The sequence below is a fragment of the Xenopus laevis genome, chromosome 5L (assembly GCF_017654675.1).
Source record: "Xenopus laevis strain J_2021 chromosome 5L, Xenopus_laevis_v10.1, whole genome shotgun sequence".
In the NCBI taxonomy this organism is placed as follows: Eukaryota; Metazoa; Chordata; class Amphibia; order Anura; family Pipidae; genus Xenopus; species Xenopus laevis.
In genome coordinates this window covers 148,719,917-148,737,105 of record NC_054379.1, presented here as the reverse complement: position 1 = coordinate 148,737,105, position 17,189 = coordinate 148,719,917, and the positions used below count along the sequence as shown (strand labels likewise).

The following is a 17,189-nucleotide window of genomic DNA, read 5'->3' as shown; positions in this document are numbered from 1 at the left end:
GCAAGAAATGATATATTCACATATGTATTCACATGAAAGAAGCAGTAACACCAAGAAGTGTTGTACACAATGCAAGTGGAACCACAAGCAACCCTATGAAATGTCTTAAAGGAGAAGGAAAGGCTAAACTTAAATAAGCTTTATCTGAAAGGTCTATATAAAACAGCAGTAAACCCTCAAAGTAATGCTGATCTGAGTCCTCTGTCAAAAGAAACATCATATCTGAATCAGACTTCCTGTTTTCAGCTTAAACCTCCAGGACATGGGCTTGAGCATGCTCAGTTTGCTCCTCTCTCCCTCCCTTCTCCCCCTCCGTCCTCTCCTCCCTGCTGTAATCTGAGCCCAGAGCTATGAGTGAGCAGAGATAGACTCAGGTAGGAGTGATGTCACACCAAGCTAATATGGCAGCTGCTATCCTAAACAAACAGAGAGCTTCTAGAGCTGTTTACTCAGGTATGGTAAAACATTCTGCAGAAAAAATATTGAGTTATAGCTTGCACTAGTGTGGCTAATCTAATGGAAATAAACTGCTTCGGTAGCTTTCCTTCTCCTTTTAGCTACAAATATTCAGAGAGTCATTTGTGTGTCTTTATTATCTAGAGCAGTGGTTCCCAAATTCTGGGGCTGACCCCCATTTGGTGGGGCACAGCTCAGTGGCCAGTTACGATGAGAATTAGGGATAATGACCATTTGCTCTCCTAGGCACACATGGAAGAGCTTGGAGGTCAGTTAGGGTGACATTTGGGGTAAACATGTATTTACTGTCCTAGTTATTCTGGAATCCATGACTAATAGACATTTTACTATTGGTATGTCTTTCCTCATGTCATAAGCAATTTCCCTTACCAAATGTTGGACCTTTAGGAAAGAGAGGACCAAGCTAATGAAGTTATCACTGTTTGTGTTATGTTTTCATTATTTTTTTTTATTTTTAGGCATTTTAAATTGTATTTGGCCTCAAGCACAGAGCTATTCTCTGAAAATCTCCAAGCGCTGGTTCTGGATGGGAATGGCAAGGAAGAAAAATACCAAGTAAAGTGGTCAGATTTCTTTACTGGACATGTTGTGGGTGAGTTACACTGTGACAATTCTGGAAATTATGTTCATCACTGTGGGTGGAGGGATGTGGGTTCCAGTCTATTTTTATTTTTTAACATAGTCTTACATTATTCCGCAGATGGGGGGAGAGAGGAGATGCACTTTTTTTTCAACTTCAGCCCAGCTCATGTTAAAAAGGGGGTCTATACGAGTGTGTGCCAAACATTTATTTCTGCTTTTTTACATATTATACATGGCAGTGTGAGGCCACCATGTTTCCTCACAGCCTGGGGGACCCTAGGGACTCTTTTGAGTGTATCTCTGCCAATTGAATCAGTGTAGCATATTCAATTGATGTGCATAAAAACAAATATGGAGATACAGGATATTTTGTGTTTACAATACCAAGCTTGCATGCTTTACTGTCTGCCTAGTGTAAAGTTCAGGGGGAGTGGGATAATAGTAGGATACATGTACTTTTATTTCTTCTTCAAACTTAAAGGGGAACTCCATCTTCCAAACCAAAATTTTATAAAGAGGCCCACATAACACAGAAACCCCTAATATACCCATCTCAGTTACCTGTTTCTTCAAAAAGTATGAATAAATGCCATTTTCTATGCTGAAATCCAGCTGTTTAACAGTTCTTCTCTTTCTGCATCTTTTGAAATTCTGGCAGGGAAGGAGGGACTAAACACTGATGTTACAAATTTTAACAACTTCTCCACAGCTTACAGACAGCATGCAGGAACTACATAACCCACAATGCATTGCACTGTGATGTTCCTTTCCTTATTGAAATCACGGGTGCAGGGAATTGTGGGGTTTGGAGGATGCAGGCTGAGGACAGATGGCTGTTGATACAAAGTAACAGTAGTCAGCCAGCTCAGCAAAGTAGTCAGACAGATCAGCAGGAGAGCAGGGGGCTAGGCTTAGGGAACTGTCAGAAACCATTAAAAATCTTCATATTTTTTAATTGATGTATATTGCAAAATTGTTTGAAATTATGTTTACTTTTCAAAAAGCTCAAGATATGTTTGTGTGGAGTTTCCCTTTAAACATGCTATATCTTCAGCAGGTAAAAATGGCAACAGTTTTCAGCATATAGTAACATCAGCTTTCATGCCCCATTCAGGGATCAGGCTCATCTAGCATTGCAAAACTTTAAATCCACAGTCAGGAGAGCAGTTTCCAACACAATTTTCCTTGTACAGACCTTATGTGTGTCTATCACCCTCCTTCCTGAACTCTCAGGGTTCTCTTATCTCCTGCATTGCTGCAGTAATTGTCCCTCCTGTGCACCTTCCAGATACCTGAATAAAGGGGAACTATACCTGTCATCCGTGACCCACCCTTGGAGTCCTGTACACTAGGATAATGAGATTTCTCTCATTAGATGGTAAAAGTGTGCTGGACATAACAAACCACTTAGTAATATGCATCCATTGTATATTCTGTACTATTTTGTAAAATGAAAGCCTCTCATTATGTCAGTCACTGGTTAAAAATGGCCTTCCAATCCTGTTGGAGGGCCAAAAGCAGCCAATGGGAAGTGAGGAGGCATTTCTGTTTGCTCTAATGCAGTGGTTTCAGCCTATATTGTTTCCAGCCCCACCTCTAATGTCCAGTGTTTGGCCAAGACCCCATCTGCCTAATACTGAGGTTACAGATATTGTACATGTATGGGGCCTGCTATCGAGAATGCTCAGGACTTGAGCTTTTCTGAATAAGATATTTGGATCTTCATACCTTAAGTCTACTAAAAAGTCATGTAAACATTAAATAAACCCAATAGGCTGGTTTTGCTTCCAATAAGGATTAATTTTATCTTAGTTGGGATCAAGTACAAGCTACTGTTTTATTATTACAGAGATAAAATGTGGATTATTTGAATAAAATGGAGTCTATGGAAGGCGGCCATCCCATAATTTGGAACTTTCTGGATAACAGATCCTGTACCTATAAAATATCATTATACAAGCCATATAGATAAAGGGATTTTATCATTATTTTTGGTGAAATGTTTAATACTCATTTGTCAGGTGATTTTCCCATGGGCAAATAATTTCCTCATCTGCTCAAGGCAGCCATCAGAACTCCCAAAGCAAGTTACAGTACAACCCCCATTTTACATCCCCTCATTTCACATTGTGGTTTTGTGGTCCCACCTATAAATTATGCATAATACATTTCCCTGATTTTACGTTTTCTTGGATTTTACACCATTTTTTTCTGGTCCCCTGAAAAACGTAAAATGGGGGTTCTACTGTATTTGTCTGGGGCCCTCCATGTACTGCATGCACTGTATTTTTAGCCACATCCCATCCCCCATAAAAGATCTGCTAGCAGGTAGGTAGGATTTCTTTTTGAATGGAAATAAATGAACAGAAACAATGTCAATTCATTCAGTAGTTAAACAGTAAATAATGAAACAAATAAACAGTAGGTAAGTAAATATAGAGTTGGGCTTATCTTGCATTAGGAAGTCTTATGGGCAGACTTAAGCAGGCCATATACAGAGAGATCGGCTCGATGTCACCAAACTAGCGGATCTCTCCTTTATATGCCCACCTTGAGGTTGGCGATACGATCGTGGGCCCTAGGGCCCAACAATTGGATCATAATTCACGGAATACGGGTGGCCGGATCGTTGCACTGCATCAACGAACAGATGCGGCCGCGATCCGACTGGATTTTTAGTCCTGCCTGATTGACATCTGGCCTACTTTTGGCCAGATATGGATCGGGGGAAGCCCACTGGAAGGCCACATACACGGGCCAATAAGCTGCCGACTCGATCTGTCGGCAGCTTTTATTGGCCCGTGTATGGGGGCCTTTAATAGGATTATGTGCCATTGAAGCAGAGGGGCCAAGCTGAAGTAAGTGTTCTTTTTTTTTTTTTAATAACTTGTAGGGAGCCCTGGCCACCAGTTTTTATATTTTATAAGTTGTAATGGCCATTGCCACCATTTTTCTTTTTTAAATAATTCGTAGGAGGGCCCTGTCCACAAATGTTTTTTTAACTTGTAGGGGGGCCCTTAATATTTTAGTGCTTGTGTCTGTGTGGCCTTTGTACTGATTGGGTAGTGCAGGGGTGGCGAAGGGGGCCCAGAAAATGTTGTTGTGCGGGGCCCAGTAATTTCTGATGGAAGCCTTAGTGGGCTCAGCTGCAATATATGTATTGAAAATGTCTTGTTCCCAACGTTTAGGGGTGTTGCTGTGGGGCCCAATAACTAGTCATTTCGACTGCTGATAATTCATGTAATTCAGTAGATCAGATCCCAGTATAAACAGCTGATGTTAATCTGTATAAGTAGTTCATAGAAATATTTCCATTAATTATTGTGCTAATAATATCATTCCGTTCATTCAAGGTCAGTGGCGTAATGAATTCATTGGTCTAATTCTAGGGGAAGCAGGGCCTGGAGCAACGGGGCCTAATGAGGAAATTAGGGTCAGGGACCTTGTAAAAACTTTATTACTGGACAAGTGGAAGAGGGTCCAAATATCTGCACATGTCACAATTGCTATTTATGTTTTGTTCCTATGTTTTAAAGCTTGTACAACTAAATGTACTTTCCACTTAGAAAATGAATGAAATATGTAATTTTGCCCAAAAAGTTGTTCAGATGTAAAGTACTCAAACAACATTGAAGGTGCTGTAAAGAAAGCTAATAATTATAAACCTGTGAACTATCTGACTCTTTGTCAGACTGTTCATTGATATTGCCAGGCTAGATTGGACTTACTGATTTGTGGTATATTTATGGGTAACGACAAAATGATCTATAATCTGTAAAAGACAAAGACACAAAATAAAGGGTGACCTCCAGTTGCAAAACGGACGTGAGAAATGGCAGACTTTCCCCTTGAGTGTTGGGTTTTACCAAACAAATGTATATTTACCCAATTTGGCCACCGTTATGCAGAATCAGATCAGGAGGGTCCAATCGTTTGGCTGGGTCTTTACTGGGACCTAGTATGACCTGTGTGGAGAAGACCCCATTAAAGGAGAACTAAAGCTTATCAAAGAAGTAGGGTAGAAGTGCTCCACAATATGTTGATTCTCTACCAGCCCAAGGCAACCACAGCCCTTTAGCAGGTAAGATGCCCCAGTACCTGCCCATGTTCTGTCATGTGAGCCCCGGAGTCGGCAACTGTACCATCATCTTAATCCTTCCTGAAGTGTTCTTTTCTCAGCATATAAATTCATATTGATTTTAAAGGAAATGTCTTGGAAAAAAATGTTTTTCCCCAAAACGCATCAGTTAATAGTGCTGCTCCTGCAGAATTCTGCACTGAAATCCATTTCTCAAAAGAGCAAACTGTTTTTTTTATATTTAATTTTGAAATCTGACATGGAGCTATACATTGTCCATTTCCCAGCTACCCCCAGCCATGTAACTTGTGCTCTGATAAACTTCAGTCACTCTTTACTGCTGTACTGCATGTTGGAGTGATATCACCCCCTCCCTTTCCCCCCAGCAGCCTAACAACAGAACAATGGGAAGGTAACCAGATAGCACCTCCCTAACACAAGATAACAAATGCCTGGTAGATCTAAGAACAGCACTCAATAGTAAAATCCAGGTCCCACTGGGACACATTCAGTTACATTGAGTAGGAGAAACAACAGACTGTCAGAAAGCAGTTCCATCCTAAAGTGCTGGCTCTTTCTGAAATCACATGACCAGGCAAAATGACCTGAGATGCACCTACACACCAATATTACAACTAAAAAAATACACTTGTTGGTTCAGGAATGAAATTTTATATAGTAGAGTGAATTATTTGCAGTGTAAACAGTGTAATTCAGAATTAAAAATGACACCATAAAAATCATGACAATCCCTTTAAAGTTCACAATAGATCCACGTAATGTCCCCTTTTATAGACTGTATCCGTGGTCTTTCTGATAGATAGGCTTATATAAAAAAGCAAGGAACACCAAACGGCTAGTGACCCCACAATCAATAGTCAATGGATGTTTCTTAGGCCCATTTTTGTGTTCTGGTTAAGCTTTGTCATTTGCTCATTTCTGTGATCCTTTATTTACAGGTGAACATAATTCCAAAGTTTTGGCCCACATCGGCGATGGAGATTTTACAGCACGAATAACAACAGATGGAGATGAATATAACATTGAGGTAGGCGGGGTTACATCTATATATATATTGTCATATAACTGGTGATAAAATTCACTTAATTGCCAAAGAAGTGTCACTCTATAAATTTCTATACACTAAATAGGTTCATGTTCAAGTTGAAAATTAATAATTACATTAACACATTTTTGTGATTTCTTTTTCATTTTTATGTGGTCCATCCTATTACATGACTGGACGCCCTGTTAAACACCGCTAATTTATCCTCAATCCCAATACAGGTATGGGATCATTTATCCATAAAATTCTGAATTACGGAAAGGCCATCTCCCATAGATCCATTTTAATCAAATAATTAAAAATTTAAAAAATGATTTCCTTTTCTCTGTAATAATAAAACAGTAACTTGTACTTGATCCCAACTAAGATATAATTAATCCTTATTGAAGGCAACATAATCCTTTTGGGTGTTATTTAATGTTGAAATTTTTTTTTTAGTTGATTTTATGTATGGAGATCCAAATTCAGAAATACCCCTTTTCTGGAAAATCCCAGGTCCCGAGCATTCCGGATAATAAGTCCCAATCCTGTATTATCAAATATAGCTTTCAAAATTGATGGTACCATAATGTATGCATGTGTATCCCCAAAACCCACGGGGGGATCGTTTGCAGTAAGGGAGGGCCTTAAAGGAACAGTAACACCAAAAAATGAAAGCATTTTAAAGTAATTAACATATAATATACTGTTTGCATGCACTGGGAAAATATGTGTGTTTGCTTCAGAAAAAATACTATAAATAAACTGCTGTTGAGCCACAGGGGCAGCTATTCAAGCTGGAAAAAAGGCACGGGTTACCTAGCATACAAACAGATAAGCCCTGTCCAATACAATGGTGTTTTATCTATTATCTGCTGTGTAACCTGTGCCTTTACTCTTTTTTTTCCCGCAGCTTGAATGGCTGCCCCATGGATACACTGCATCTTATTTATATAAACTATAGTTGTGTATAGTTGTGTTGCACATATTTGGGTAGAAAAAGCTTTACCATGATTTCTTTTTGTTTTCTGTTAACAATTGTTTGCATTTTGTTTGTTGCTGTTCCAGCCTCTGTGGAGGTTTGTGGAGAACACGTCGAGAGACAACATGTTGGTTTACCGCTCTGAAGATGTGAAAGACTTTTCTCGCTTGAAGTCCTCCAAGGTCTGCGGGTACGTTAAACCCAAGGAAGACCTCTTTAAGAATGAGCAGGACACTGCAGAAGCCCCTGAAGGTCTGGATGCTATTTCATTGTATTTCAAAGAAATAATCTTGACATGTAATACCGTTAAAGGAGAATTCAACCCCTTCTGCGCTAAAATCCCTCCCCCCTGCCCTGTGTTGCCCCCCCCGGGCAAATGCCCCTAACTTGTTACTGACCCCTCCATGCAGTTCCTCTCCTGTTGAGTTCATGGCAGCCATGTTTGGCGTACGGGTGAACAGGGCTGCCGTGAACTCAACAGAAGAGGAACTGCATGGAGGGGTCAGTAAAAAGTTTGGGGCATTTGCCCGGAGGGAGGTAGGGAGGGGGGGCAAGACAGGGGAGGGGGAGGGATTTTAGCGCCAAAGGGGTTGAATTCTCCTTTAAAGGGTCACTTCACCTTTTAAGTTTAGAATGTTATAGGATGTCTTTTTCTGAGCAGCTTTTGAAGTGTTCTTCATTTTTAATTTTTTATTGGTTTTGAATTGTTTGCTCCCTTCTGCCTCTTTCCAGCTTTTAGATGGGGGTCACTGAACCCCTCCAGCCAAAAATTATTGCTACTAGTGAAGCTACATTTCCACTGTTTTTATTCCTTTTTATTACTTATCATTCTATGCTGCACCTTTCCTGTTCTTCTTCCTGTCTCTCATTCACACCACTGCCTGGTTGCTTGGGTAAATCGGACCTTAGCAACCGTATATCTACTGAAATTCCAAACTGGCATGCTGCTAAACAAAAATCTGAACATTTCAAAAACCCAATTGAAAGTTGTGTCAGAATATCACTGTCTCCATTAAGTTAATTTAAAGGGTCGGTTCACCTTTAATAAGTTACATAGTTACATAGTTAAATTGAGTTGAAAAAAGACAAAGTCCATCAAGTCCAACCCCTCCAAATGAAAACCCAGCATCCATACACACACCCCCTCCATACCTTCACATAAATTATTTATACCCATAACTATAGAGCTTAGTATCACAATAGCCTTTGATATTCTGTCGGTCCAAAAAATCATCCAAGCCATTCTTAAAGGCATTAACTTAATCAGCATCACAACATCACCCGGCAGTGCATTCCACAACCTCACTGTCCTGACTGTGAAGAACCCCCTACGTATGCTAAAAGTTAACTTTCAATATGTTATAGGATGGCCAATTCGAATTGCAAATTCTGGGGGAGTGACAGAGGGAGGGGAGAGCAGGAGCAGGAGAGACACCCACATCTTTGCACCCTAGACAGGTGCCTCTTCTGCCTACCCCTAGTTTCTGCCCCGATGTCCAGCTAAAGAGTCACAATTTTATTGTTCACATTTATTAGGTAAAAGGTTTTTAGTGGCTCTGGGTTACTTAACATGGTATATAGTAAGTTAGGTTGAAAAAAGAAACACATCCATCAAGTTCAACTTTTTAACTCTTTTTTTAACCTGCCTAACTGGCAGTTGATCCAGAGGAAGGCAAAAAACCCCATCTGAAGCCTCTCGAATTTGCCTCAAAGGGGGAAAAAATTCCTTCCTGACTCCAAAATGGCAATGGGACTAGTCCCTGGATCAACTTGTACTATGAGCTATCTCCCATAACCCTGTATTCCCTCACTTGCTAAACACCATCCAACCCCTTCTTAAAGCTATCTAATGTATCAGCCTGTACCACTGATTCAGGGAGAGAATTCCACATCTTCACAGCTCTCACTGTAACAAACCCCTTCCCAATATTTAGGCGGAACCTCTTTTCTTCTAATCGGAATTGGTGACCTCGTGTCAGCTGGAAAGACCTACTGGTAAATAAAGCATTTGAGAGATTATTATATGATCCCCTTATATATTTATACATAGTCATCATATCACCCCTTAAGCGCCTCTTCTCCAGCGTGAACATCCCCAATTTGGCCAGTCTTTCCTCATAGCTAAGATTTTCAATACCTTTTACCAGCTTAGTTGCCCTTCTCTGCACCCTCTCTAATACAATAATGTCCTGTTTGAGTGATGGAGACCAAAACTCTACGGCATAGTCTAGATGGGGCCCCACCAGTGCTCTATACAGTAGAAGAATGACCGCTTCCTGCCGCGAATCAATGCCCCTTTTAATACAACTCAATAACTTACTTTAAGGACCAGTAATATAAAAAATTTTTGTAAAAAAAATTGTTTGTACTTAACGAAAAAAACACCAAGACACTTTTAACTTTAAATTCACAAAGTCTTTATTAAGAAATAACTTACCGATCCTCCATTTGCGCTCCTCTTCAGAAACAGCGACAGGGAGAGGATTCATCGTACGGCGCTCGATTTCTCCTCCCTGGCTATCTTCTAAGAATCCTTGTGTGCCTGTTTTTTTCCATTTTGTGTTGCCAGAATGATGAGAAAATGACATATTTACAACCCTTACACTGTTTTCCTTCCACTTTGGTAGTAGAGAGATAATCCTTGTGTCACAAGTGCTGCTTCTTTTCCATTGCTTCAGCTGCTGCCCACTCCCTGGCCCTACTACTAATAAAGAACAGCTAGTGCGTGGGTGACATCTTGTACCAGACTTGTAAGCAGCAGAGAGACTGCGGTATATTGCAGGAGAATGGGATAATAGCCAATCATTCTATTTTATATCTGTCCAGCAGCCAATTCTCCAAAGATGGCCAAATTAAGTAAGGTGATGGGTTGAAGCATCTCTGATCTATCTGAAATCTAGCCTTAAACTGGCCACAGACGCAAATATCCGATCGTATGAATCAAGGTACGATCGGACTTCCCCATCTCCCGACCTGCCACTGACCATTCAGATCAAATAAAGTACAAAAGAACAGATCAGCTGATGTTCTGCCCCTGACAGCAATCGTACGAAACTTATGTCCGACCAAAGCTAGTGACAGTCTCCCACTGAAAATCGTATGATTGACAATACACGCAGAGATATTATCAGCAGCCGAGAGAAATATTTTAACCTCCCCGATCGACCAAACGACCGATCTCCACCAGACGAAAAATGTCAGGACTCTCCACACACGGTCCGAAATCGCAAGAATCCTCGATTCGTACGATCAGATCTTTGCGTCTATGGTCAGCTTTACATACAATCAGGAAAGTCCATGGAGGAGGCTCAGTGGGTACATCAGTGTTATTGCTTGGTCCTAAAATTAGGGATGCACCGAATCCAGGATTTGGTTCGGGATTCGGCCTTTTTCAGCAGGATTCGGATTCGGCTGAATCCTTCTGCCGACTGAACCTAATCCTAATTTGCATATGCATATTACAAAATACACCTGTACAGAGCATGCTTTGTGCCCATGTTGAAGTTATATATAGCAATATCCAGTATGTGGGCACCTGAGTGGCACAGGCATATCTACAGAGTGTGCTGCAGCATCACTGCTCTATTGCGGGATTAACAAATGAGCAACTTTCTAGCAATATATATATATATATAGGGATGCACCGAATCCAGCATTCAGTTTTGGGATTCTGCCAGGGTTCAGCCTTTTTCGCTGGATCCAGATTTGGCCTGGCCAAACTTCCAGATGTAAATTCAGGGCGGGAAGGGAAGTGGCATACCTATTTTTCACAAAACAAGGAAGTAAAACATGTTTTTTTCACTTTTTCCCTTCCCATCTCTAATTTTTATATGCAAATTGGGATTCAGTTCATGAAGGATTTGGGGATTCGGCCGAATACCAAATAGTGGATTTGGTGCACATATATATGTATATATGTATTTATACATACATTTGTGTGTATATGTAGACCTGGTAGGTTGTGGCAGTTTGCTCCTCCGACCCCTGGTGTAGCCGACCTCAGTTTATTTCAATGTGATACGAATGCTGGACTATAAGCTCCACTGGGGCAGGGACTGATGTGAATGAAGTATAAGCTCTGTAAAGCACTGAGGATATCTTGATGGTGTTTAAATAAAGATTAGAGGGGTGCACTCTCATATCCAGAGGCTAGTACAGCTGCTCTGTGCGTTTAATCACTGCATGTGCTGCTTGCTGGAGATCCCATTTCCTTTTGTTTATGATGCTCAATAGTTACTGTTTTTTATTTTATTCCCAAGGTAATGATTATTTGCATCGGGAGAAAAGGCAGAGAGCTGTGCCAGACCCTATGAAGAACACTTGCAAAATGGTAGTTGTGGCTGACCATCGGTTCTTCAAGTACATGGGTCGTGGAGAGGAGAGTACCACCATCAACTATTTGGCAAGTATCACACTTACCTGAGGAGCTGCACTTGGAACAGTTTGAGTTCCTCCCTCGAGATATGGGGATATAATACACAAGAGCCATGAATATCCTGTAAATTATATCCTTATAAATGGCGCTTAATGATGTCATTGGTTATAATCGGAGCTCAGTGATGTCATATCTGTCACATGAGTCAACGAAACGTGTGTATTATAATAAATAAAGTACCCCCTGTTGTGTGAGGATATTAGAAGTCACCTCGGAGTTCCATGACCTGAATAAAAACACTCGGCCTTAGGCCATGCTCATGGAATTCCTTGGTAACTTACTCCGTACTATTTTGGTAAATGTATGGTTTTGCTTTTTTTGTTAATCAGGGAATAACCAGTGACTGTATGCTTGAGCAGGGAGAGGGTAATGAAAGGGGGGATTAAAACACATCCTTATACTTTATAGATACAGCTGTATAATCCCATTCATTGGCTTGGACTCCTGTGTATAATGTTAAAGGGATTCTGTCATGATTTTTATGATGTATTTTTTAATTCTAAATACCACTATTTACACTGCAAATAATTCACTCTACAATATAAAATTTCATTCCTGAACCAGCAAGTGTATTTTTTAAGTTGTAATATTGGTGTGTAGGTGCATCTCAGGTCATTTTGCCTGGTCATGTGATTTCAGAAAGAGCCAGCACTTTAGGATGGAACTGCTTTCTGGCAGGCTGTTGTTTCTCCTACTCAATGTAACTGAATATGTCCACACAACATGTTTCGGGCGTCACAGGCCCTTTTTCAAGTGTGAAGTGCCAGTGCAAAGTACAACATTATATAACCACACCAGGGGGTGTGTCACCCCACCCCCACCCATCATAGAGGTTAACAATAAATATAAAAACATGTGATCCATGTTAAAGTGGCAATATGTATGTGCAAACAGTTCCTCTGTTCTCCGCTTTTGATTGTATACAAGATTTGAGGTGTGTGGATGGAGCACCTGTGAGACAGTGGGACTGGCTACATTGCTGCTTTCTACGTGTATTAAATACAAAGTGAAGTAACTGAATATGTTCCAGTGGGACCGGGATTTTACTATTGAGTGCTGTTCTTAGATCTACCAGGCAGCTGTTTTCTTGTGTTAGGGAGCTGCTATCTGGTTACCTTCCCATTGTTCTGTTTTTAGGCTGCCGGGGGGGGGGGAGGGGTGATATCACTCCAACTTGCAGTACAGCAGTGAGTGAAGTTTATCAGAGCACAAGTCACATGACTGGGGGCAGCTGAGAAACTGACAATATGTCTAGTCCCATGTCAGGTTTCAAAATTAAATTTTAAAAAATCTGTTTGCTCTTTTGGGAAATGGATTCAGTGCATTTTTGAAAAAAATAATTTTTTTTCCCGTGACAGTATCGCTTTAAAGGGGTTGTTCACCTTCCACACACTTTTTTCAATTCAGTTATTAGATTTTCCCCTGAAATAGACGTTTTTTCACTTACTTTACATTATTTATTCCAAAATCTAAGTTTAAAGTTGAATGTTCGTGTCTCTGGTGTTTGAGTCTGACAGCTCAGTAATTCAGGTGCAGACTCTGAACTGTTACAATTTTACAACATTTAGTTGATCCATTTCTCAGCAGCATCTCTGGAGTATTAGCAACTATTGTATCAATTCTAACAGCTGCCTTTAATGAGACCCAGGGATTCTGCTCAGCAGGGACAAAGATAAGTTTCAACGCAATGTATCCATTTAGAACAGTTTACAGGGTCGGCGACCCCCCCCCCAGAGCTGCTTCAGAAGGTGAAAAATGACACTTTCCACTTCAATATTAGAAAAACAGTCACACAACGAAAGTAGAAAGTCATTGGAAAAAGTCATTATTTCTGGGGATTTGTCTGAAACCAACTAGTTGTTTGAAGGTGAACCACCCCTTTAAGATTGGGCTGTTTAGTGGAAGTGAAGTGATTGGCTAATGTGGAACCTTTCTCCCATGGCTGCAGATAGAGCTGATTGACAGAGTGGATGACATCTACAAGAACACCTCGTGGGACAGCCAGTGGAAAGGCTATGGAGTACAGATAGAACAGGTACATTCTCCTGTCTCTGTGCTGCCTGTATGTATCCCATAAGTTCATATTTCCTATTGACTGTGGTGACTTTGTGCAAAATGTCTTTGGGTGCAGTTTCCCCCCCCCCCGGTCATATGTTTCTTTAAGTTATTGTTAAGTAAAAACGAGTTGACACAACCTCTGCTCGGTACAAAACAAAAGACACAGCGGTTTATACACCAGATGAATAGCGATGAGTGAAGTTTTACACCGCAAAAATTACACCCATACACCCCAATAGGTGAAAAAAATTGTTGTGCAACCAACGCCCATAGTCTTCAATACATTTTGGCGAATTTTCGCTATTTTGCAAAATTTTGACGAAGCGTAACAGGTCAGATTTGCCCATCACTACAGATGATGTCTAAAATTTGGATTTGGTTTGAGCAAATCATAGACCTATCCTGTGATTCGGTGCATCTCTAATTCTTCTATTTGTGTGTTATTCACCTGACTTCTCCATACCCTTTAGTATTAAGGCCTTCATACACAGGCAGATAAAAGCTGCCAAAAGACCGAGCCAGCAGCTTATTGGCCTGTGTTTGGGGCCATCCGACGGGCTTCCCCGATCGATAGCTGGCTGAAAGTCGGCCAGATCTCGATTGGGCAGGTAAAAAAAATCCTGTTGGATCATGCCCACATCTGTGCGTTTATGTGGTTCCGCAATCTGACTGCCCATATCGGATGCATCGTGATCCGATTGTTGGGCCCACGATCTGATCAGCCCTATACTTCACTTCAATGTGGGCATATCGGGGAGAAATGTGCTTGTTTGGCAACATCGCCAAACAAGTGCATCTCTACATCTATGGCCCCTCTCCTACATGTACACCCCAATTGTATCAATTTTGCTGATAACCTGCTCTCCATCTCTCACCCTCTCCCTACTCTTCTAATGCTCTCATTCCCCAGTCTCCAGACCTCTATATATGTTTGCCCTCAGCAACACAACACAATACAGGTATAGCCCCCTCTGAGGCAAATTGGAGAGGCTTCAGATGGTTTTTTTTGCCTTCCTCTGGATCAACTGGCAGTTAGGCAGGTTAAAAAAAGTTAAAAGTTTGAACTTGGTGGACGGGTGTCTTTTTTCAACCTTACTTACTATGTTACTATGTTACGTTATGCGGAAAGCTCCGCATCACGGAAAGGATGTCTCCCATAGACTCTATTTTAATCAAATAATTCTATTTTTTTTTTTAAATGTTTTCTTTTTTCTCTGTACTTGATCCCAACTATGGTATAATCCATCTTTAATGAAGGCAAAACAATCCTATTGGCTTTATCTAATGTTTAAATTATTTTTTAGTAGACTTAATTTATTATTATGTAAAGATTCTATATACAGAAAACCCCAGGTCCTGACCAATGTGGATAACAGATCCCATATCTGTACTATTGACTTCAGTCTAGAGCCAGATCACACGTGGCAGTTTCTCCACCAGTGTACAATATATAAGCGGCCGAGTAAATGTCATGTGTAACGTGGCCTTTAGCTTCTCCTGAATGGCGGACTGATCTGATCACACAGCGGAGAAGGGTGGAATGATCACATCAGCGACATCACTAAACAAGAGAATCTATGGGGCAGATTTATCAAGGGTCGAATTTCGAAATTCATGGGAGTTTTTTTTTTTTTAAAACTCCCATGAACTTGAAATTTGACCAATTGAAGTTTATTTAAAAAAAAAAATCAAATTTTGTAAACTCAGGTGAAAAGGATCAACATGAAAAACTCGAATCAAATTCGATTCAAGTTTTTTCTCCAAAAAAACCATGAATGTCAGGAAGTCAGCAAACAACTCCAAATTGATCCCAGGATGTCTCCCATTGGATAATACAGCAATTCAGCAGGTTTTAGGTGGCGAATAGTCAAATTCGAGTTCTTAAAGGGCCAGAGTATGATAAATCTCTAAAATCGATTTCAAATTTTAAAAAAAACCTTATCGAATTTTGACAGTTTTGGTCATAAAAAACAACAGAAAATTCGAATTAGAAATTCGACCATTGATAAATTTGCCCATAAGTGTTTATTCCTTTTCTCATTATACTGAATCAGTTGCTGACATGACTGTGGGAGCAGCTGTACTGTAACCATGGCAATATACATCTATTTGTAAGACACTGGCTGGGTTTGAGGCTTCTCTCGGTGGATATTATTACAGCTCGACAAATGGGAGATGTGTGTGTGTTGTCAGAGCAGGGCAGGGCTAGGATATCTGTATATAGCCAGTAAGTCAGCTAGGCTGGCATCTGATCTGAGGGTGAGTATGAATGTGAGTATGAATTACCCCCATACCAGACATGGCTCACACACCAGTTTGCTTTCCTCTGTCACAGGACAAATCCACCGGCCTGTACTTGCCTGTTGCCTTCAACATGGAATTGGCATGACTCACTGCCCCATTTGGTTTTTAAAAACTCTCTTAAACTCCCATAAATTCGAAATGTATTAAGAATATCAAATTTTTTCAATTCGAATGAATCGAATCAACCGAAAACTCGAAACAAATTCAATTCGAATTTAAAAAAACTCGAATGTCAGGAAGGCTGCAAACAACTCCAAATTGATCCCTGACCTCTCCCATTGACTTAAAAAGCAATTCGGCAGGTTTCAGGTGGTGAATAGTCAAATTTGCGTTGTGGTTGCTAGGGTAATTTGGACCCTAGGCACCAGATTACTGGAGCTGCAAACTGGAGAGCTGCTGAATAAAAAGCGAAATAACTCAAAAACCACAAATAATAAAAAATGAAAACCAATCGCAAATTGTCTCAGAATATCACTCTCATCATACTAACAGTTAATTTAAAGGTGAACAACCCCTTTAAAGGCTCTTGACTCAAGTCGGCAGGCAATATGGGCAACTTACAGAAATGCCCAGACAGTAAGAGGCTGGTGAGAATCTGGGCATGTGTATATGGGCATCTGTTCCTGAATGCTGCAGTCAGACATCATGTTCATGTTTACTAGGGAAGCATATTTGTGCCACTATCTAATATTTGCCAGAACCTGCAGTGCCCAGAGCATGTCCTGCTTCTCTCCACCTTTCTTGTACAGCATATTACTGTTTTGCTGCTACATCAGAGCAGCGAGAGAGTAGGCAGAGGTATATAGAGAGTACTGATCAGTTTATTAGGTGCTGGTACATCCCTCGTTACTGGATGAAACTGCTCCCGGCTGCACCTCCTCTACCCATAGAGGGACCCACCACAATGTTTCTAAAGTGCTTGTCAGTAAATGCCACTGTTTTAAATGATTACAAAGGTAATGAATAAAAATAGCTCCGTCTTGTGTTCTTTCTTCTTGCAGATTATTGTACACAAGGAGCCAGAGAATGTGACACAGGGGCAGAAGCATTACAATATGGCAAAATCTTTTCCAAATCCTGACAAAGATGCCTGGGATGTGAAACAACTGCTGGAGGTAATTGGACGTATTGGGGTCTCTGCATTAGTTCAGACGTGTAGAACCTTCTACTGGTGCCGTAACTAGTGCTTGCCCAGGACGTAGCTGCTTACCCTTATTTGGTGGTTCTG

At 40.6% G+C, this 17,189-nt stretch overlaps 1 protein-coding gene across 1 annotated transcript in view; it reads left to right on the top strand.

Annotated features, from left to right (window-relative positions):
- The window catches only part of adam17.L (ADAM metallopeptidase domain 17 L homeolog), a gene marked incomplete at its 5' end in the record, with an annotated part of 63,242 nt that overhangs the window by 21,245 nt on the left and 24,808 nt on the right, over positions 1-17,189 (top strand). Inside the window, 6 exon segments of the mRNA NM_001095661.1 lie at positions 936-1,069; positions 6,097-6,185; positions 7,251-7,416; positions 11,424-11,566; positions 13,548-13,634; positions 16,963-17,076. Coding sequence (NP_001089130.1) covers positions 936-1,069; positions 6,097-6,185; positions 7,251-7,416; positions 11,424-11,566; positions 13,548-13,634; positions 16,963-17,076 — 733 coding nt within the window.